Source organism: Anomaloglossus baeobatrachus, chromosome 2 (assembly GCF_048569485.1).
Source record: "Anomaloglossus baeobatrachus isolate aAnoBae1 chromosome 2, aAnoBae1.hap1, whole genome shotgun sequence".
Classification (NCBI taxonomy): domain Eukaryota; kingdom Metazoa; phylum Chordata; class Amphibia; order Anura; family Aromobatidae; genus Anomaloglossus; species Anomaloglossus baeobatrachus.
In genome coordinates, this window is record NC_134354.1 from 249,900,959 (window position 1) to 249,924,603 (window position 23,645).

Here is a 23,645-nt window from a genome sequence, read left to right on the forward strand (position 1 = left end):
TGTGTGTTATTACATATAACACACGGAGAACACGCATGTGCCACAAACATGGCACATGGGGAGCAAACCACCACTTTAATATGTCCGTGAAAAAACTGTTCGTTTTTTTCACGTGCGTGTGAAGGGGGCTTTAAAGACTGCAAAATGCCATGGCTGATTGTGGCGCCCCAGGACCTGGTCGCCACAACAGCATTGCCCCTCCAAAGGGTTAATGCTGAGCCTGGAGGTAATTGGGGGAATCTTTGGCCAGTAAGTTCAACATCCAACGTAGTTTCTCCCTCAGGCCAGCAGGGGGAGCTCTGAACCTGGAGTTCCAGGGAGCATTCCTTAAGTCTGACCTGAGGGAGGAGTTAGTGGTCAGTCTGTGGAAAGAAAGCAGAGAGAGCAGACGCAGAGTAGTGCTGTCCTGCGGACTGGGGCCTGGAGCTGGAGTAGCTTGGCCCAGTGAAGCAGGGGGAGCAGAGAGGCACAGAAGAGACTCGGACATCGGAGTCTGTGGTTGCCAGGGTGTAAAATCCTTCCCTGGTAGCCGAATCCGGAGGGCAGGAGAGCTGCAAGCCCCCTGGCCCAGAAGCAATCTGAAGGTACAGTGCATCCCAAGGGCCCGGTGTGGACTCCAGCAGAGAAGCACCAGAGAGGGCCTGCGCAGCCTACCACACAGAAAAAGGGATGAACCACAGGTCCCAGCAGCAAGAGGGCCATTGCCAATCCAGAGAGCAGGGTCCTATAACAGTAAGGAAAGAACAGGAGTAGGCCTCATACTCATCTGGCCAAAAAGATACCTCAGTTACTTCCAGGCCGGCCGGAGCCCTCTACCACCTGTAACGGTCTCCCAGGACTAACCGTTTGCCAAGTAAAAGAGGAGAAGGTAAAGAGACTACTGTTTGTGCCTGTTTCTTTCACTGCCTGTCGGCCCTGCACCGTATTATTCACACAACATCACACCATAGACTCTCACGAGCACCAACTGTTGCCCCGGGGTACCGCTCCACCTGTGGGGAGCAGGACCATCCAAGCTGCCATACCATCAACCCCGGAGGCCCCATACAGCAGCGGCGGCTTAATAGCCGCAAACCACAGGTGGCGTCACGACAACCATAAACTTTATTCACCAGCCATATTTAATTGACACCCACCAGGGTCACGGAGTCGGGCCCCGCCACCACTGATGACCCCCGGACTAGTCCGGCCCGGCACCGGGTGTCCCATAGCCCTGGGGTGGGCGAGTCAAGTCATGATGACAGCATGATATCCAGGCCAGATCAACCTCAAAATGGCAGCATCCAGCAGAAGGAACACTACAGATGTCACAATGAAAATCTTCAGCTGCCAGGAGCTATGACATCATAATGTACTTCTTAGGTTTCTGTGAGCTGCCATGACAGTTACATTGTTTATTCTGTGACAGAGCCATACATACTTTTTTTGTTTTTTATGATATTGCCTAAAGACTGCAAAATACCATGGCTCATAAGAATATGTACACCTCCAGGCAAAAAAAAAAAAAATCGCATCAATACCACATCATAACGCATGCGGTTTTGATACATTTTTTTTACCAGGAGGCATAAATTCGGCGCAGGAATATGGTGTAAAAATATCAGCACCAAATCTGCATCTCTTGGCAAAAAAATGGACAAAAACGGTTTTGACGCCACTTTGGTGCCATTTTGTGCCAGGAGGTGTATATTTAGTGCTGAAATATATGAACCAGATTTCAGAACCAAATTTGCACCTCCTGGCAGAAAACCACACTGAAACGGCATCAAAACCGTTTTTGTGCTTTTTTTTTCCAAGAGATGCAGAGAGAAATTTTTACACTATATTCTTGTACCCAATCTAAAGGCCGCTTTACACGTTGCGACATCGCTAGCATTTGCTGGTGATGTCGAGCGCGATAGCACCCGCCCCCGTCGTACAGCCGATATGTGGTGATCGCTGCCGTAGCGAACATTATTGCTACGGCAGCATCACACACACATACCTGCTCTGCGACGTCGCTGTGACCGGCGAACCGCCTCCTTTCTAAGGGGGCGGTTCGTTCAGCGTCACAGCGACGTCTTAGCAGCGTCACTGAACCGCCGCCCAATAGAAAAGGGGGGGTGGAGATGAGCGGGACGTAACATGCCGCCCACCTCCTTCCTTCCTCATTGCCGGCAGACGCTGGTAAGGTGAGGCTCCTCGTTCTTGCGGTGTCACACATAGTGATGTGTGCTGCCGCAGGAACGACAAACAACATCGTACATGCAGCAGCAACGATGATTGAGAAATGGGGGGCATGTCACCGATTAGCGATTTTGAATGGTTTTGCGACGATTCAAAATAGCTCATAGGTATCACACGCAACGACATCGCTAACGCAGCTGGATGTGCGTCCCAAATTCCGAGACCCCAACAACGTAGCGTGTAAAGCGGCCTTATACCTCCTGGCAAAAAAATCACATCAAAACTGCATGTGTTACTTATGATGTGGTATTGATGTGATTTTTTTGCCAGCAGGTGCAGGTCTGTAAACTCAGTGACCTCACTGAGGTCACTGAGTTTTTAATGAGGTTACCTGAGGTAAGGTTACATGCAGTCTTCTTCCTGATGTTGACAGCGGGCAGTCATGTTCTATGCCCGCATGATGTACTTTTAGTAATGTAGCAGAGCTGTAATTGTCATGGGACCTCGTCTGGATTACGTCAGACCTGGGTGTTTTTAAGGTTAATAAAGGGGTGAAAGAGGGTGTTTTTTTGTATTTTATTTCAAATAAAGGATTTTTTCGGTGTTTGTGTTTATTTCTTTTAACTTACAGAGTAGTACCCTCGCCATTACTAATCTAGGACTTAGTAGCAGCTGTGAGCTGTTATTAACCCCTTATTACCCCAATTTCCACCACACCAGGGCAATCGAGATGAGCTGGGTAAAGTTCTGGGATTGTCACATCTAATGGATGCAATATTCCTGGGCGACTGCAGGCTTCTATTTTTAGGCTGGAGTGGCTAAATAAGCATGGGTCTCCCCAACCTGAGAATACCAGCGTCCATGGCTCCATGGCTGGGTATCAAAATAAGGGGGATTGCAGGCCAGTTTTTAGAAATTATTTATTTAATTATTGAAAAGAAAAAACAAAAAAAAAAAACGCACGCGGGCCCTCTTATTTTGATACATAGTCAAGATAAGCACACAGCTGGGGGCTGCAGCCTGTAGTCGTACGCTTTATCTGTGCAGAGTATCATAATATGGGGGGACCTTAGGGGTGCTTCACACATAGCGAGATCGCTACCGAAATCGCTGCTACGGCACGGTTTTGGTGACGCAACAGTGACCTCATTAGCGATCTCGCTGTGTATGACACTGAGCAGCGATCTGGCCCCTGCTGCAAGATCGCTGCTCGTTACACACAGCCCTGGTTCGTTTTCTTCAAAGGCGCTCTCCCGCTGTGACACACAGATCGCTGTGTGTGACAGCGAGAGAGCGACGAAATGAAGCGAGCAGGGAGCAGGAGCCGGCATCTGGCAGCTGCGGTAAGCTGTAACCAGGGTAAACATCGGGTAACCAAGGTGGTTACCCGATATTTACCTTAGTTACCAGCCTCCGTAGCTCTCACGCTGCCTGTGCTGCCGGCTCCGGCTCTCTGCACATGTAGCTGCTGTACACATCGGGTTAATTAATCCGATGTGTACTGTAGCTAGGAGAGCAAGGAGCCAGCGCTAAGCAGTGTGCGCGGCTCCCTGCTCTCTGCACATGTAGCGATGTTATGATCGCTGCTGCGTCGCTGTGTTTGACAGCTAAGCAGCGATCATAACAGCGACTTACCAGGTCGCTGTTACGTCACAGAAAATGGTGACGTAACAGCGACGTCGTTGTCGCTGTCGCAATGTGTGAAGCACCCCTTACGCAAATTTTTTCATTTATTTATTTTTACATAAATAGCATCTGTTCTGTCATTGTTTGCAGTCAAACACACTGCCACAGAGGGTGGGGGAGCTCTATGACTGCCACCAATTACAGACACTGGTGAGCGGGGGAAGCAATGCATATGTATGAGATTAATAAATGGCCATGGATGCAGTGTACAGCTGCGCGGGAGACTCGGCATGTATAACATGCCTGATTCCACCCTTTTTTATTGTTCCTTAATTGTTTTTAATTACACGAATTGCCAGACCGAGATCATTATGCGGAGTTCCCTAAGAACTCCATGTTCGGGGTTGGTGCTCGGGTACTTTTGAACTCATGCGGATCTGGACTTTTACACTCTGGGTACGCCAATCACTACCCATTAAGTCTCTTGGAGTTACCATGACAGTTACTGTTTATTCAGTGACAGAGTCATGCACAGTATTTTGATTTTGTAAGATAATGTTTCTTTTTAAAAGATTGCAAAATACCATATCTGATAAGAGCATGATACCAAGGCAAGGTCAAAATCAAAATGGCAGCGTCTGGAAAAAAAAGTTTGCTTAGAAGGAACACTGCACGTGTCACAATGGAGACCTTCAGCTGTCAGGAGCCATAATGTCATAATTGCTGACACAGTCATGCATAGTCCTTCTGTTTTCTAAGCTATGATTCCCTTCCTAAAGGCTGCGGAATATGTTGGCGCTACAGAAATAAAGATTATTATTATTATTATTATTATCATCACAAAATGCCATGGCTGATGGGAGCATATGACATCCAGGCCAGGTCAAAGTCTAGTAGCCTCCAGAAAAAAAGCTTGCTTAGGCCTTTTTCACACGTCTGTGTTTTTGGTACGTGTGATGTCCATTTTCAAATGTACCAGAGACACAAACACATGTAGACCCATTAAAATCAATGGATCTGCGCACACCTCCATGTTTTCACAGAGGTCTGTGTCCGACATGGATGTCACACTGATGTGATCTGTGTGACATCAGTGTGACATGTACTGTGTCTTTAAAATAAAATAATTTTTTATACTTACCTGTCTCCAGCGCTGCTGTCTTTGGCACTGCTGTTGCTTCTGGGCCCGCTCATTGTGCTCATGCATATTAACTTCACTCACCGCAGGCCGGCAAGTAGCAGCAGCAACAGAGACAGCAGTGCTGGGGACAGCTAAGTATACCAACTCATGCTGTCCATGTTTTAACCGGATGTCACACGGCTAACACACGGACAGCACAAGAAAAAACACACATACCACGGACTGTGAAACACGTGTGTGTTTTACACAGACTTGTGAAAGAGCCTTTAGATGGAAGGTGCTTCTATTTTGAAAAGCTATGATCCTCTTACACTTTGTGCCCACAATGAGTTTTTGACTCATTTTGTGTATTTTTCTTGCATCAAAAATATCAGAATCTCAGGCTATGTGCGCACCTTGAGTATTTGGTAGCAAAACCTTCTGCACCATTTCTGCATCTCTCGGCAGGAAAAATGCAACAAAAAATGTGTTGCTTTTTTATGCGTTTTTTTTGCATGCATTTTTCATTGCTTTCATTTGTGAAAAACGCTAAAATAAGTGGCATGCTGCAGATTATTTTCTGCACCAAAGCTGTAAGGTAAAAAAAAAACCAACATGTGCACGACACTTCAGGATTCTCATTGACTTTGCTGGCTTAAGGATTTGCTTGCAGTATGGTGACAAAACTGCACTAAAACGCATAAAAAAAAGAGATGAAAATGCACAAGAGCCTTATAGGTCCATCAAAGTGGATGAGATTTATAGAAACCTCCTGCGCACTGTGTCTCTTTTTATGTAGCGTAAACTGATCTGATTTGTGTGTTTCAATTCTGCATAATATCAATGTCTCTTGCGGGTACGCTGAGTTTTATGTGCAGAATTTTCTCTTAGGCTATGTTCGCACGTTGCGTTTTTTTCCGCGTTTCTGCAGCGTTTTTAGCAGCAGCGTTTTTGCGCTAAAACGCATGCGTTTTTAGCGCTAAAAAATGGTCAAAAGCCATTTGGTCAAAAACCAAGGGAAGGAAAACGTGCAGAATAAACTGCAGGTACTCCGACGCAACGTGCGCACATAGCCTAAGGCTTGTATTAGTAGCGGAAAATCCACAGATAAACACCCATGCATCTACATTTCTGCTGCAGAGACGCATCAAAAACTGATGTAATCCGCAACTAAACGTATCAATAAAGTTTTTTCAAAGCCAAATACCAGAAAGCATCAAAAACAAAAAAGCTTTTTTTAAAACATGGCGCACCAAAAAGAGAAAAAACCACAGCGTAAAAAAGCGCATGTTAAGAAAACGGACACAAAACGCAATGAAAAATGCTAGGAACCTAATTTAAATAATAGGTGTAGAAATTATACAACATCAAATACTCACCAAAAGTTCATTATGGGAATGAAGCCTTAAATATAACTGTCATTTTAATTTTTATTTACTATTTATAATATTTAATTTATTAAAAATTAAAAATTGCTACTGATCAGATTCTATGATGCCTGGAAGAGGGAGGAGCTATAGGCAAGGGGAGGAGCTATAGGCAGAGGGAGGAGCTAGAGGCAGAGCTCCGCCTCTCCTCCCTCTTCTATCTACATAGCATCTCATCAGTAACAGCTGCCATCTCCTCTCAGTAATGGTAAAGTCTTCACTGAATACAGATTTTACCTCAAAATTAAGAATTTTGATAATGACTGAAAAGAAGCAAGTTTATCTGATAAGAAATACTACAAAATTTATTAAGTATACCATTGATTAAGGAAATAAAAAATAAAACCACAGTTACACTTTAAAGTCTACAAAATACCATGGCTGATGAAAGCATGATATCCAGGCCAGCTCAAAATGTAAATGCCAGCCTCCAGAAAAAAAGCTTGTTTAGATAGAACACTGGACGTGTCACAATGAAAACTTTCAGCAGCCAATAATGTAATAATGAGCTTCTACTTTACGTACTCTCTGGGAGCCGCCATGACAGTTACATTATTAGTTTTTTGCACCACAGCCTGTTTTCCTTTCCTCAGCTGGCCAAGTTTTTCAGCTCTGACCTGTGTCACTTTATGTGTTAATAGCTCTGAAATGCTTGATCATATCCCAATGATTCTGAGATTGCTTTTTCGGGACCTATTCTATTTCATGTTAGTGGTAAATTTACGTAGAAATTATTTGCCTTTATTTAAAAAAAATACTGAAAATTTGACAAAAAAAAAAAAAAAAAATGGAAACTTTTGCATTTTTCAAACTTTTTTTTAATTTTCCTACCCTTGTGAGAGGGTGAGAGTATATCAGTAAGGCCGGGGACACACGGGGCACTAGTGCGATCCTCGCATGACACTCGGCTCACGCTGGCAGTACAGCAGAGTCGAGTGTCATGCGAGTGTCCCTGCGACTGAGGTCCGACTGTGCGAGTGGACCTCAGATGCGGGGGGCGGGCCGGCACTGAGGAGGGGCGGGCTGATGCTGTGGAGGGGAGGGAGGGATATATCTCCCTCTTTCCTCCGTAGCCGGCTATTGCGATTCTCGCTCTGCACTCACGGTACACTGGTGTACGCAAGTACAGTGCGATTTTTCTCTCGCCCCATACTCTTGAATGGGTGCGAGAGAAAGAGTCTAGCATTACAGTCGCAGCATGCTGCGATTGTTTTCTCGGTCCGATTAGGGCTGAGAAAATAATCACTCATGTGCGCTGATACACAGGCTAATATTGGTCCAAGTGGAATGCGATGTTTTATTCCACTCCACTCTCACCGTTTTTCTTGCCGTGTATCTTAGGCCTAACCCTTATCCACAGTGAACTGCTGCAAAACACTTATTTACTATTAACAGAGCTGTTCTGGTTCAGTGTATCTAATAATGGAAATATTACAGTATGCAGTGTTACTGACCAATGTGAGGTAGCAGCGTTGTTTGGGCAAAAACGTGAGGCAGTGAGGCAGCAGCGTGTTCACACCAACAGTCTATTTATTGTTGCAGCATAAATAGATCCAATTTCCCACAGTCAAAGTCTTTTCCGGATCACAGCCGGTGCATATAGACAAATTCTTTGCATCAAAAAGTCTTGTTACCTTAGGACCCCGATAACCGCAGGGATCTGTATAAGGTTCTCCTAGGCTGACACTCTTGGCCTGTGTTCACTCCACACAGAGCCAGCCCAGCTCACACCGCATGTGTTAGCTTCACCAAGCCTGGCTCTCAACTGAGACACACCCTGCTGTGCTCTGCATGAGTTTAAATGAAAATGCTGGACATGAGGATTGCTACAAAACCTGGACTGGGAGGAGGGATCTGTCTCCCTGTTACCCTTTGTGCTATACTCCCAGTAATAGCTATAGCAAACTCAGAGGGTTTCCAGACACATTCTGGGGGACACATAGCGGTCTTCAAATATTACCCCTGTCACTGCCTCACATATCCCCCCCCTCAGTTCAAACGGGCGGGGTTGAACTTTTGCCAACATACAGGGACCTCTGGACAGGGCATCCGCATTGCCCTGCAACCTACCAGCCCGGTGTTCCACAGAAAAGTGAAAGTTCTGCAAGGAGAGAAACCACCTGGTGACTCTAGCATTTCTCTCCTTAGCATTCCTCATCCAGACCAAAGGGGAGTGGTCTGTCACCAGGCGAAAGTGTCGCCCCAGCAGGTAGTAGCGTAGGGATTCCAGAGCCCATTTTATGGCCAGGCACTCCTTCTCCACTATGCTATAGTTCTTCTCTGCCGGGGTGAGTTTTCTACTCAAATAGGTGATCGGGTGCTCTTCTCCATCTACCTCCTGGGACAGAACTGCACCCAGACCCACCTCACAGGCATCTGCCTGTACTATAAACTCCTTTTGAAAGTCAGGGTTGACAAGGACAGGCTGACCACATAGGACTACCTTTAGCGCCTGAAAGGCTTCCTCTGCTTGTGTATTCCAGTGGACCATAACCGACTTCTTCCCCTTTAAGAGATCGGACAAAGGCGCCGACCTTCCAGCAAAATTGGGTATGAATCGTCGGTAATACCCCATTATACCCAGAAAGGCTCTTACCTGTTTTGTGGTAAGGGGACGAGGCCAGTTTTGAATGGCTTCGATTTTGTTTACTTGTGGCTTGATAACCCCTTGGCCTATCACATACCCCAAGTAACGGGCTTCTTTGAGACCCATAGCACATTTGCTTGGATTCGCCGCCAGACCAGCCGCTCTGAGCGAATCCACTACCGCTTGTACCTGAGATAAGTGGGTGCTCCAGTCACTGCTATAGATGATGATGTCATCCAAATATGCGGAGGCATATGGTTGATGGGGTTCTAACACTATGCCCATTAATCTCTGAAACATGGCCGGAGCCCCATGTAAACCAAATGGCAAGACGACATAGTGATAGAGCCCCCCTGGCGTGACAAAAGCGGTCTTTTCTTTTGCCGCCTCTGTCAGCGGCACCTGCCAGTAACCTTTAGTGAGATCGAGAGTCGTGAAGTACTGGGCCCGTCCCAGTCTCTCTATCAGCTCGTCGACCCTGGGCATGGGATACATATCAAACTTCGATACCTCATTTAACATTCGGAAGTCATTACAGAATCTTAAAGAACCGTCTGGTTTCGGGATCAGCACAATGGGACTGGCCCATTCGCTCGTGGATTTTTCAATAACCCCTAGTTGGAGCATCTTTTTTACCTCCTCTGCAATGGCTTGCCTACGAGCCTCTGGTACCCGGTATGGCCTCAGGCGTACCCTTACTTGAGGCTCGGTGACAATATCATGGTGGATTACGGTTGTTCGGCCTGGTAGGCTTGAGAACACATCCGTATTCCGCTGCACTAACCTCCGAGACTCCCGTCTCTGCTGTTTTGAGAGAGAATCCCCTATCCTCACTCCCAATTCATCATCAGGGGACTCCTCCTTTGTTGTTGTCAAGGCACCTGAAAAGGTTAGGTCCAACGTTACGTCAGCCACCATACATTCCCTGTCTTTCCATGCCTTTAGCAGGTTTACATGGTAGATTTGCTCTGGTTTTCTTCTACCTGGCTGATACACCTTATAGTTTACTTCCCCCACTTTCTCCCGGATCTCATAGGGACCTTGCCATTTGGCTAAGAACTTACTTTCTGCAGTAGGTAGTAGGACTAAGACATGATCTCCCGGTTTAAAAGACCTGATGGAGGCCTTTCTATTATACTGAGTACTTTGGGCTGCCTGAGCATCCAGCAAATGCTCTTTAACAATGGGCATTATTACATAGTTACATAGTTACTTAGGTTGAAAAAAGACCTAGGTCCATCTAGTTCAACCTTCCTCCACCAGTTCTACATTTAGTCACTAAGTCATTTATAACCAACAATGTTTTGTGTACTGAGGAAATCATCCAGCCCTTTTTTAAAAGCTGTTATAGTATCTGCCATTACTACCTCTTGTGGTAGGGCATTCCACAGTCTGACCGCTCTAACTGTAAAGAACCCTTTCCTATTTAGGTGTCGGAATCGCTTTTCTTCCACTCGCAGTGAGTGCCCCCTGGTCCTTAGTATTGTTTTCGGAAGAAATAAGTTATGTGCCAGTCCTTTATATTGACCACACATGTATTTATACATATAAATGAGATCTCCTCTGAGACATCTTTTTTCTAAGCTAAACATATCTAACTTTTTCAATCTGCCATCATATGGGAGGCCTTCCATTCCTTGTAATAGTCTAGTTGCCCGCCTTTGAACTGACTCTAACTTCTGAATGTCCTTTTTAAAATGTGGAGCCCAAAACTGGATCCCGTATTCCAGATGTGGCCTTACAAGTGATTTATAGAGGGGTAACAATACGTTGGGATCACGGGATCTAATCTCTCTTTTTATACACCCTAAAATCTTGTTTGCTTTAGCAGCTGCTGCTTGACATTGAGTGCTGCTGCTCAGCTTATTTGTAATGAGAATACCCAAGTCCTTCTCCTGTTCTGTAGTCCCGAGTTTACTTCCATTTAATGTATACGCAGCTATAGGATTACTCTGTCCTAGGTGCATTACTTTACATTTATCAACATTAAATCTCATTTTCCAAGTATCTGCCCATTCTGACATCTTATCCAGATCTTTTTGTAATATTGTACTATCCAGGTCAGTTTTTAATATCCTACATAGTTTGGTGTCATCGGCAAAGACTGACACTGTACTATCAATCCCATCCACAAGGTCATTAATAAAGAGAGTAAAAAGAATTGGTCCTAGCACAGATCCCTGAGGCACCCCACTGCTGACTATAGCCCATTTAGAGAATGTAGCATTTATGACTACTCTTTGTTTCCTATCTTTTAGCCAATTCCTTACCCAGTTGCATATTGTGTCCCCTAGTCCTTGCTTCTGGAGCTTTAGTATAAGGCTATTATGTGGTACAGTATCAAATGCCTTTGCAAAGTCCAAATAAATCACATCAGCTGCATTACCAATATCCAGGTTTGCACTTACCCCCTCATAGAACCCCAACAGGTTGGTTAGACACGACTTATCTTTCATGAATCCATGCTGTTTGTCAGTTATCATATTATTTTCTGCAATATATTTTTGCATGTCATCCCTTAAAATGCCCTCAAAAACTTTGCATACTACTGATGTCAGGCTTACTGGACGGTAGTTGCCTGGATCTACCCTCTTACCTTTCTTAAATATCGGTACCACATCAGCAATCCTCCAATCCTGAGGCACCAACCCTGTTACAAGTGAGTCTAAAAAGATGAGATACAGCGGTCTGTCGATTACGGAGCTCAATTCCCTCAATATTCATGGATGAATGCCATCTGGCCCTGGGGATTTGTCAATGTTTAATTTAGTCAGACGTAGGCGTACTTCATCTTGTGTTAAATTAATTATATCGGGTGGTGGACTTTGATTTTTCACTTGTTGAATGATCCCTGGTACAGTCAGTTCCTTGGTGAATACAGATGAGAAATGCCTATTTAATATCTCAGTCTTTTGTTTGTCCTCTATAACTAACTTGTTATTATATTTTAAGGGTCCGATACTATCCTTTGTTTTCCTTTTGGCATTAATGTATTTATAAAAGATTTTGGGATTTATTTTAATGTCATTGGCGATTTTTGTTTCAGTAGCTAGTTTTGCTTGTTTGATTTCTTTTTTTGCATTGCCTATTGATATCTTTATACTCCTGCAATGCTATTTCTGTATTCTCAGCCTTTAAGATTTTAAACGCCCTTTGTTTTTGTTTTATTATACTTTGTACAGTCTTATTTATCCATAGTGGGTTTTTTTTATTCCTGGACATTTTATTACCAGAGGGTATACGTTTTTTACAGGACTCTAGTAGTATATCCTTAAACTTACCCCATTTATGTTCGGTATCCCCAGTTACCATGACTCTGTGCCAATCTACACATTTAAGCTCTTCCCTTAATTTGTTGAAATCAGCTTTCCTAAAATTCCAGGTTTTAGCATTCCCCCTTTGAAATGTTCTATTGAATGTTATGTCGAAGCTTACCATATTATGATCGCTGGTGCCCAAGTGCTCCCGGACCTGTAGATCTGAAATTGTATCCGGTCTATTTGACAGGACCAGATCTAGCAAATTATCTCCCCTGGTCGGTTCACCTACCATCTGAGAGAGGAAATGGTCTTGAATGGTAGATAAGAACTTACAGCTTTTAGCAGAACCAGAAGATTCTATGTCCCACTGTATGTCTGGATAGTTGAAATCCCCCATAATAAGAACCCGATTATTATTATTAGCTGCCTTTTCAATTTGTTCCAGCATTTCACCCTCTATTTGTTCAGGTATGTTAGGAGGCTTATAGCAAACTCCAATTAGCATTTTTCCATTATTCCCCTCCCCATGTACATTTACCCATACTGACTCTACATTGTTGCTGTTCCCCTCAATGTCATCATACAACACAGGTTTTAGGTTAGATTTGATAAATATACACACCCCACCACCTTTTTGGCCTCTCCTGTCCTTCCTAAATGTACTATAACCCTGTATGTTTGTCACCCAGTCATGGCTTTCGTCCAGCCAGGTTTCCGTAATGCCCACCACATCATAATCCATGGTTGACATAAGAGTCTCCAATTCATTCATTTTGTTTGCAAGACTTCTTGCATTTGCCAGTAGACATTTAATCCTATTAACACCTTTATTACTCCTAGCCTCCCTACGTTCCTTGTATGTCCCATCCCCCCCTAATCCTTCATTGACCCCTACCGTCTCCCTGTCTCTATCTGCTCTATCTATCCCCTTATTTGCTCCACTACCCTCCCTCCCCCCCGATCCTAGTTTAAAAGCTCCTCCATCCGTCTGACCATTTTCTCCCCCAGCACAGCTGCACCTTCCCCATTGAGGTGCAGCCCGTCCCTACCGTAGAGCCTGTAGCCGACTGAGAAGTCGGCCCAGTTCTCCATGAACCCGAACCCTTCCTTCCTGCACCAATTTCTAAGCCACATATTTATCTCCCTAAGCTCCCGCTGTCTTTCTAGTGACGCTCGTGGCACCGGTAGTATTTCTGAAAACACCACCTTGGAGGTCGTGATACGATCCTGCATACCCATAACGTATTCCACTGTGCTTTTGTGAGGGGTGGGCTCCTGTTCCCAAGTTTCCTTAACTATATCCAGCAGTCCCCGCGGATGTCTGCCATACAGTAACTCAAATGGCGAGAACCCGGTGGAAGATTGTGGGACCTCGCGGATAGCGAACATTAAATAGGACAATAACATGTCCCAATCTTTCCCCTCTTTGGAGACCACCTTTTTCAACATAGCCTTTAGAGTTTTATTAAAACGTTCCACTAGACCATCAGTCTGGGGATGGTACACCGACGTGCGTAGCTGCTTGATCTGGAGGAGTTTGCACAGTTCCTTTGTAATTTTAGACATAAAGGGAGTGCCCTGATCGGTCAGGATTTCTTTGGGTAACCCCACGCGACAGAACATAGCAAACAACTCCCGAGCAATAAGCCTCGCCGAGGTGTGACGTAGTGGAATGGCCTCCGGATAACGTGTCGCGTAATCCATCACTACCAGGATGTGCTGGTGACCACGGGCTGATTTTACAATGGGTCCGATCAGATCCATAGCAATCCGCTCAAAAGGCACCTCTATAATGGGTAAAGGTATCAGAGGACTACGGAAACGGTGCGTTGGTGCGGTCAACTGACAAACTGGGCAGGACTCACAGAACCTCTTAATTTCTGCGCCGACCCCTGGCCAGTAAAACCGCTGAAACATGCGTTCCCGCGTTTTCTCTTCACCTAGGTGCCCACTCATTAGGTGGTTATGAGCCAATTCCAAGGTCTGACGGCGGTACGGCTGAGGGACCACCAACTGTTCCACTATTTCCCCTCGGATTGTATCAACCCGATAGAGCAACTCTCGCTTTAGAGCCATGTAGGGAGTTTCCAGCCTGGAACCAGGCCGCTGGGGTACCCCATCAATTACCTGTACATTTCCACGTCCAGGAGCCAATGTGGGGTCCCGGAGCTGTGCTGTTCCGAAATTATCTGGAGACTCGTTCAGCTCCGGGATTGCCTCGGGTGGCTCAACCTCTCCTGCCATTACCTCTAGGGGGAACCTGGCAGGGTTACACTCTGTCCCTATACTGGTGACCCCTACGGCAGGTATCCCTGAGTCAGGATCGTCCGGCTCAGGGCCTGGTTCAATCATAAACCTCGGAGGGCTAGGTCGCCTCCCACATAATGTCCAGAACAGGGGCAAGTCTCTTCCCAAAATAACAGCATATGGAAGTCTTTTCATCACCCCCACTTCATGTTGTACCTCTCCACACGAGGTAGCAATGGTGACCCTTTCCATAGGGTATTCACGTAGGTCTCCATGAATACAAAGTACCCCTACTTTATGTCCCGTAGGGTTTTCCCCGGAGACCAAGGAGGCATGTACAAGAGTCACTAAACTACCTGAGTCCAACAAAGCCTCTGCTGTATAGCCATTAACACGTACTTTGCAGAGATGGGGCTCCTCCCCCATAGTAACAGTGCTTGCGGTACAAACAGTATGGGCATACATTGATACCCGGCGAGCGTACCGGCAGTCCATGGGTTCTGATGTGAGTGGGCACTGTGCCATCACATGCCCGAGCTGATGGCACCGCCAGCACATAATAGCAGAGGTGTCCCTGATTCGGGTGTCTGACTTTGGGGAACCGGGACTCCTGCTGACCTTAGTCTGGGGTTTACTCTCTGCCAGGGCTGAAGACGGGGCAGCACCCGAGGAGGGACGCGAGTCTTTTACCAACTGTGAAGGGGGCGTTTCCCTACGGAGTGCCCGTCGTGAAGCAGAGTCCCGGACCAACTCCTGGGTAGCTGTGTAGCGTTCCACCAAATTCACTAGCTGGTCTAGGGTACTGGGGTCCCCCTGTCCCACCCACCGTTGAATGGGGGCTGGCAAAGTCCGCACAAACCGTTCAATCACCACCCGCTCAATCATCTGTCCGGGGTTCAAGGTCTCCGGCTGCAGCCATTTTTTTTACAAGGTCCAGTAAGACATGGGCCTGTGAGCATGCAGGTTTTCCCTCCTCCAAGGACCACTGATTCACTCGTTGGGCCCGGAGATAAGTGTTAACCCCCATTCGTGCAAGGATCTCACCTTTCAGTGTGCCATAGTCCTTGGCATCCTCCGTGCTGAGATCCAGGTAGGCTTTTTGGGGTTCACCTACCAAGAACGGGGCCACGACATCAGTCCAACGGTCGATAGACAATTTCTCTCGCTCAGCGGTCCTCTCAAACACGGAGAGAAAGGCTTCTGGGTCATCCTCTGCACTCATCCTCGTAAGTGCTGCCCTTACTCTGTCCTGGGCCGCAGGAAGGACTGGATGACCTGGAGTTACTGCTGGGAGCGCTTCTCGCAGAGCAGAAAGCTGCTTAGCCAACAAGCTGTTTGTCTCCTGTTGCTGAATGAACGCCCGCTGGAGCTGGACATTGGTTTGTTGCTGCTGAGCATTAGCCTGGGCCAGCTGCTTTACAAGATCCTCCATGGTGGCTGCTGAGTTAAACTGTCACTTTGCAGGCTTGATCATAAACATGTGAAAACTGGGTTTTCCCTAGCAACCAGGCTGCAACGCCTGCAGGCTTCGTGGACCCGCCGATCCACCGCAAACAGTCAGTAGAAAATGTTTTTTTTTTCTCCTTCCGGGTAAGTACCTCTTACGCCATTGCCCTTAGCAACCAGGCTGCCGTGCCCGCATTCTCCACCATAATGTGAGGTATCAGCGTTGTTTGGGCAAAAACGTGAGGCAGTGAGGCAGCAGCGTGTTCACACCAACAGTCTATTTATTGTTGCAGCATAAATAGATCCAATTTCCCACAGTCAAAGTCTCTTCCGGATCACAGCCGGTGCATATAGACAAATTCTTTGCATCAAAAAGTCTTGTTACCTTAGGACCCCGATAACCGCAGGGATCTGTATAAGGTTCTCCTAGGCTGACACTCTTAGCCTGTGTTCACTCCACACAGAGCCAGCCCAGCTCACACCGCATGTGTTAGCTTCACCAAGCCTGGCTCTCAACTGAGACACACCCTGCTGTGCTCTGCATGAGTTTAAATGAAAATGCTGGACATGAGGATTGCTACAAAACCTGGACTGGGAGGAGGGATCTGTCTCCCTGTTACCCTTTGTGCTATACTCCCAGTAATAGCTATAGCAAACTCAGAGGGTTTCCAGACACATTCTGGGGGACACATAGCGGTCTTCAAATATTACCCCTGTCACTGCCTCACACCAGCCACAAGATACCACTGTTTCCCTCTGCGTTCAACTGTTTGGTAACTATAGTAACATCTCAGCGGACTTTCTACTGAACTTCCAGGGCTGAGGAGGCGGTGTGTGTGAGCTGCAGGAAGAGCGAGAGGTGTGCGTAACTGGATCCCCCAGCTTTCATATGTAATCACGCGAGCTTTGTTAGTCACTGGACGTGTAGGAGCGATGTGTCTATTCTGGATCTCCATAGTTAAGAGAAGATTCGTGTTGGAGTGTGACGCGTGCGAGTGTGACGCCCTGGCAATACCAGGTAGTCACAGATGGGCCCCTGCATAACACCTTCCCCCACTTAGGAAACACACAGCCAACCTAAAACCCTAGTCATCCCTCCTTAGGGAAAGACAGACACACCAGTGGGCGTGACCAGGTGGTTAGACACGCCCAGCCAGGGGTCTAGACAGCCCGGGGCGGGAAAACAAGCAGTCTAAGTAAGTAGTTCAGTTTGGAGAGGAGTGTGGGCTGGAGCTAAGTGTAGCTCCAGCAGAGAAAGTTCAAGTTGGACGGTGCCAGGGTAGGAGCCCTGGTGACTTTGGCTAGGTGGCAGACGGTGGTCTCCGTCAGCAGGAGATGGGAAGACGGCTCGGCAGAACCGAGGTGGACCGGGACAGGGTTTTAGCCCGCCAGTACCGACACAAGGAACCGACTCGGGGAACCGACCCGGAAACCGTAGCACAAAAGGAGGTACCCTGAAGCCAGAACCGGAAACAAAGTGGACTGGTTAATTCACCGATTGAGGCCAGGACTAGAGGTCCTGTCCCACCTAAAGTCAATCATAGAAGACAACATCCCACCGATAGGGATAAGAGGTCACCGCCAGGGCCCATAGATCCCACGGGCCAGCGTCTGCGGGCACGGCTCTTTTGGCCACATCCAGCCGGGAGCGGACTCCTGAGTTCCAGACTGGGAAGTCCACCTTACACAAAACAGTGCAGAGGAAAAGGATAGAAATCACCAGCCCGGGTGGGGGACCCGAATGCAACCGGCCGCGGCACCGGCCACCAGCACCTTGGTTTACCAGAGACTTGTGTGATTTATTGACTGTGAGTAAACAAGCATCCCCCTTGCCGTCGCTACACCCTGCACCAGACACTGGGTCCTGGGGCAATCATCCCTACCCACGGAGAGGTTAACATGCAGCTGCCACTACATCTCCCCCGAGTGCCCCATAGCAGCAACAGTGGTGTCCCAACTCACCACACACTGTGGGTGGCGTCATGAACTTAATACGGCCTAGCCCGTACATCTACGTCCCCCCCATTTATTCGGCGTGTCCGCGAGACCCCCGGGTCCGGAGACCCTCGAGCCACTACCCCAGGAGGCCCGGATCCGAGCAGCACCGGCTGCTGGCACAGGGGCGGCACACGAGCAGCATCCTGTGCCAGAGATTCACCATTCTGCAGTTGCTGGCTATACTGGTTCACTGTGAGATGATCTCCAAGTCTTTGGTTATGTCAGCTGGTCAGCAAAGTACCCGGGTATGGTAAGCTGGGCCTAGGACCGTGTTCACACTACACACTCTATTTTGGTACTGTCAAGCTTGGGGTAGGAAGTTGCCGAGTATACTGCGTGACAGCTGCACTCAGACCCCCACACGTCTGGTGCACTACAGAACACACAACAAACAAGGGGGACAAAGGAGAACTTTTACAACAATGGGCCCTACAGTTGTGAAGTGGGGTGAGGGGACAACTCCTGGACTCACCTCAAGCTGTCTCCTAAGTTTTCTAGCTTCCCTATACGGGATGTTTCAACCCATCGGTGAGCCAGATACCTTCCTTCTCTAGTTCTACAAACACTCTGGCTAGGGAGATGGCCGGTGGTTGACACTAGCCTCACCGCTGTACTAATCAACAGGCATGGAAAGGTAGACAGACAGGGGAATACAAAACAACACAAACTTGATAGCTGCAACAACATGACTCCAACAACTGGAAAAGAAGCACAAATCCAGTAGATCCTAGAGATGTGCAGTCCCTAGGGGGTCAGGAACATTGGTGGTCAGATTCTATTTCTGGAGGAAGCTGAAAGAAGGAGAAGTTACTTAAAGAATGTGGGAGGGGTAAAACCCCACTGCACATAAGGTGATTAGCTAGGATTGGCTAGCAGTAGAAACTGACATTAACTCCTCAAGTGCCAACAGAAAGCAAATACATTTAATATGCTAAGTTAACCAATAATGAGTGAAGCTCAGATCACTGGACTGTCATACATCCCTCAACCACGAGAAACACTTGTAACAGGTACCAAAACATGTAGCTGTTCTCCTGGTTAGGCCTTCAATTTCTCATGAGTGCGGGTAATGCCACATGTAGTCAGAAACTTCTGTTTGGGCACATGGCCGGGTTCGGAAGGTATGGAGGGCCATTTAGCTATTGCACTGCAAACATTTCTGGAATAGGCTATGGACGCCATGTTTCATATGCAAAGCTGCACCCTCGAGGGATTTTTCTAAGTGTGGAATGAGCATCTTGAACTCACTAGTGCTTCTCAGAAATTTATAATATTGCATCATGTAAATAAAATATTACATTTTTTTCCATGAAAATGTTGATTTAGCCCCACGTTTCTCATTTTCACAAGTATAAAAGGAGAAAATGGATACTTGTTGTACAAGTTTTTCTGAGTACAATGATACCCCTTATGTAGTTGGAAACAACTGTTTGGGTGCATGGCAGAGCTTAGAAGAGAATGAGCTCTATTTGATTTTTTTAGCATAAATTTGGCTGGAATAGAATGTGAACACCATGTTGCATTAGCAAAGCCCCTGAGGTGCCAAAACAGCATTAACCCTCCACAAGTGACTCCATTTTGGAAACTGCACTCCTTGAGGAATTTAACTAAGGATGGAATGAGCATCTTGAACCCACTAGTACTTCACATAAATTCATAATATTGGGACATGAAAATGACACATCACATTGGCAAAGCCTCTGAGATGCCAGAACAGCAGAACCCCATAAGTGACCCCATTTTATAACCTACTACCTCAATGATTTCACCAAGTAGTTCAGTGAGAATATTCACACCACAGCTAATTCATGGAATTTTATATCATTGGATGTTGAAGAAAAAATTATTCAATTTTTACTACAAAAATGTTGTATTAGCCCTAGATTTCCATTTTTTTACATTTAATAGTGGCCTCCTAATTTGTCTCACAATTTCTGCTAACTGTGGAAATACCCCATATGTGGCTGTGCAGTGCTTGGGAGGGAAGGAGTGCTATTTGACTATTGGAGCACAGATTTTCCTATAATAGTTTGTGGAACCCATTTGCAGAGTCCCTAAGTGCAAGAGTAGCAAAAAAATCCCCACATTGGAAATTACCCCTCTAGGTAATTACTTGGAAATTAAATTAAAATTAATAGCACCAAAAAATATGGTCAGCATAAATACTGATGTGAAAATAAGTTCATTTTCTAACAACGGATTACTTAATTCAATCATGATATAATGTTAAGGAAAAAATTGTTTTATGACTTTTCTCCCCAATATTGTTACATTTATGCAACTTGTGATATGTAAACTGCCGCAATAAAGTACTAGCATTGTTAAACATTTTCTCACAGCTCTGAAGATGAACATTTACCGTATAATTGTGCAAGATCTTTGTAGCGACCGCTTACTATAGGGCTATGACATAACAGACACACTCTGGTAAAACTCACATTCAGCTTCATAAAATTATAATAAATAATATTAAATAAATAAAATTATGAACAGATCAGTCAAAACAGTAGTGAGTAACATAGAGGGTTTTCTTTTTTTACTTCTTGCCTTGCATTTAACAATTGTGTGCAATACAGCATATAAATGTATACATGTGAGTATATAAACAACAGTGTCTGATTGTTGAATATTCTGCGGTTGTTTCTATCTAAAATATACTTCCAACACCATAGAAATATATTTTGCTCTAACATCATATGTGATGGAAGGTAATAATATAATTTTTGATAAAATATAAAAAAATCATATTAATTATTTAATTTATACTTAATAAGTCTCCGATACTAGAATAGAATTCCAATTAAACAATCACATTTTGGGAAAAATAGAAATATATTGTTAATATCTGATCAAAATACTAGTGTAAATTGTATAAGAATAATTCTTGCATGCCAAATTATATTTCTGCTCATCCTGATGACAGGACGCATCTTTGTTAAATAGTATTCTGTTATATATATTTTTAATAATGAAAATGACTATAAATTATTATTAGCCATCCTTAAGAATGAAACCTTGCAAGACTTACCCCAGTTATGACGGCACACTTTGAAAATGTAACAATCAGCAAAAGAAAAAAAGCTTGCATTATCATTTTGATATTTTTGGGGGGTTCTCTTGGATCACTTTCTGCAGCCCGTTTGCAGTCTACCAGCAGGATCCTTCAACTCCTGTATATAAGTGAGACGGTGCCTCAGTTTTCTCTCTTGATCTCAAGCTCTTCTGAATCTATAATGAACATTAAATAAAATAAACAGCCTCCTGACAGTTCTGCCCACCGAGTGGCAAATTAGAGCCAGAGGTTGTAAGCGTTATCGGAACGAGTCATCAGAACATTATTAGAACATTGAGGTTGCCTCCTTGAAGAATGATTTATTAACATTTTATGTCGCTATATAGAGGTTTATTAAGCTTTTATTGGTAAACTCATTTTGCTTATCTATATGTTTTGCTAGTGATCATTTAGATATGATCAGTCATATTACTTTATTGGATTAGTTTAACTTGAATTAAAATACATCAAAGATATGTGAGAAAATAAAAAATGTTTGCTTTAGGCCCGTTTCACACGTCAGTGAAAAACACTGACGTTCTTCACTGACGTTCTTCACTGACGTGTAAAACACGCACATGTCCTTCCGTGTGCCGTGAATTACGGCACACGTGGGTTGTCTAAGTGCAATCCGGGCTCCGTTCTCCGTGATCCGTGATTGCACATAGAGATCAACTCACCTGTGCGCGCTCCCGCTCTCCATGGTGATGAACGCTCCCGTGGTGCAGCATCCGGCCGGCGCTGACCCCCGCAGCAGCTGCTTCCGGGTCGGCTGTGTCATGCATTCATGAATATGCACGACAGTAATGAGCCAGCTCAGAAGCAGCAGGCAGAACAGGCTGCAGAGAGCGCGGCTGAAGCCGGGTGAGTAAAAATGATTTTTATTTTATATGCACGTTTTTTTCTGGCACGTGTTTCACAGATCACACCACTGTGTGGTCCATGGAACATCAGTGATGCCAGAAAAAAATGGACATGTCTCCGTGCGGCAATCATGGACACGCGGGTACACCGCATGGAGGCACGTTCAGGGAAAAATCACTGATGTGTGAGCAGACCCATTCATTATAATGGGTCTGCGTATGTCAGTGATTCTGGTACTTAGAAAAAAAAATCACAAACCTACCAGAATCACTGACGTGTGAAACAGGCCTTAGGCCCCTTTCACACGTCAGTGATTCTGGTACGTTTGTGCTTTTTTTTAAACATACCAGAATCACTGACATACGCAGACCCATTATAATGAATGGGTCTGCTCACACGTCAGTGATTTGTCACTGCACGTGTCTCCGTGCAGCGTACCCGCGTGTGCGTGATTGCTGCACGGAGACATGTCCATTTTTTTCTGGCATCACTGATGTTCCACGGAACACGCAGTGGTGTGGTCCGTGAAACACGTGCCAGAAAAAAACGTGCTTTTAAAATAATAAACATTTTTACTCACCCGGCTTCAGCCGCGCTCTCTGCAGCCCGTTCTCCCTGCTCCTTTTGTGCCGGCTGATTACTGTCACGCATATTCATTATGCGCGACACAGCCAACCCGGAAGCAGCTCCTGCAGGGGTCACCGCCGGCCGGATGCTGCGTCGCGGGAGGATTCAGCACCACGGACAGCGGGAGCGGGCGCAGGTGAGTGAATCTCTAAGTGCAATCACGGGCCACGGAGAACGGAGCCCGGATTGCACTTAGACAACCCACGTGTGCCGTGATTTTCGGCACACGCAGGGACATGTGCGTGTTTTACACGCCAGTGAAAAACGTCTGTGTTTTTCACTGACGTGTGAAACGGGCCTTATACACGGGCTTTATACACATCTGTTACAATGCCAGGATTTTGTCATGTAAAAAATAATTACAAGAAAATTAATTTCAAAACTTTTTCCACCTTTAAGGTCACCCATAATAAAACCATTGACAAAAAAACTAAAATAATTTTTTGTACAGGAAATAAAAATCTAAAGTATTATGTAGATGCAGAAATGTGAACAGTCTCTTATAATTGGGGATATAATTATGTTCAGAATTAGCCAATCACATTTACATTCATGTTAAACAATAGTTAGTACACAGCTGTCATCATTTAAAGCAGTGTTTCCCAAACTCTAGTCCTCATGGCCCCCAACAAGTCACGTTTTCAGGATTTCCTTACTATTGAACAGGTGATGGAATCATTATTAAGGCATCACCTGTGCTATATTAAGGAAATCCTGAAAACATGACCTGATGGGGGTCGTGAGGACTGGAGTTTGGGAATCACTGATTTAAAGTGATTCTGTTAAACCCATATAAAGTTTAGCTGTTCTAGAAGGATTTATCTGACGTTCTTAGTTTCATTTTACATCAAATGCCATGATCCGTAAACAGCATACAACACAGCAAAGGGATCTAATTGTTGGAAGTTATCAGTCAGGAGAAGAGTACAAAAATATTGTCATGGGGCACTGTGAACACGGTAATCAAGAATAGGCTTAAATTTGTCAAAACAGGGACATTAACCCCTTCAGCCCCCGGGCACTTTCCGTTTTTGCGTTTTTGTTTTTTGCTCCCCTTCTTCCGAGAGACGTAACTTTTTTATTTTTCCATCAATCTTGCCATATGAGGGCTTGTTTTTTGCGGGACGAGTTGTAATTTTAAATGAAACCATAAGTTTTACCATATAGTGTACTAGAAAACGGCAAAAAAATTCCAAGTGCGGAAAAATTGCAAAAAAAGTGTGAT

General features: G+C 45.4%; 1 protein-coding gene across 1 annotated transcript in view; it reads right to left on the bottom strand.

The window, feature by feature from the left end:
- The window catches only part of PROK1 (prokineticin 1), a 134,073-nt gene extending 113,040 nt beyond the window's left edge, over positions 1–21,033 (bottom strand). Inside the window, exon 1 of the mRNA XM_075333712.1 lies at positions 20,906–21,033. Coding sequence (XP_075189827.1) covers positions 20,906–20,971 — 66 coding nt within the window. The 5' untranslated portion in view covers positions 20,972–21,033. The remainder of the gene's footprint in view (positions 1–20,905) is intronic.
- Positions 21,034–23,645: the final 2,612 nt, after the last annotated feature.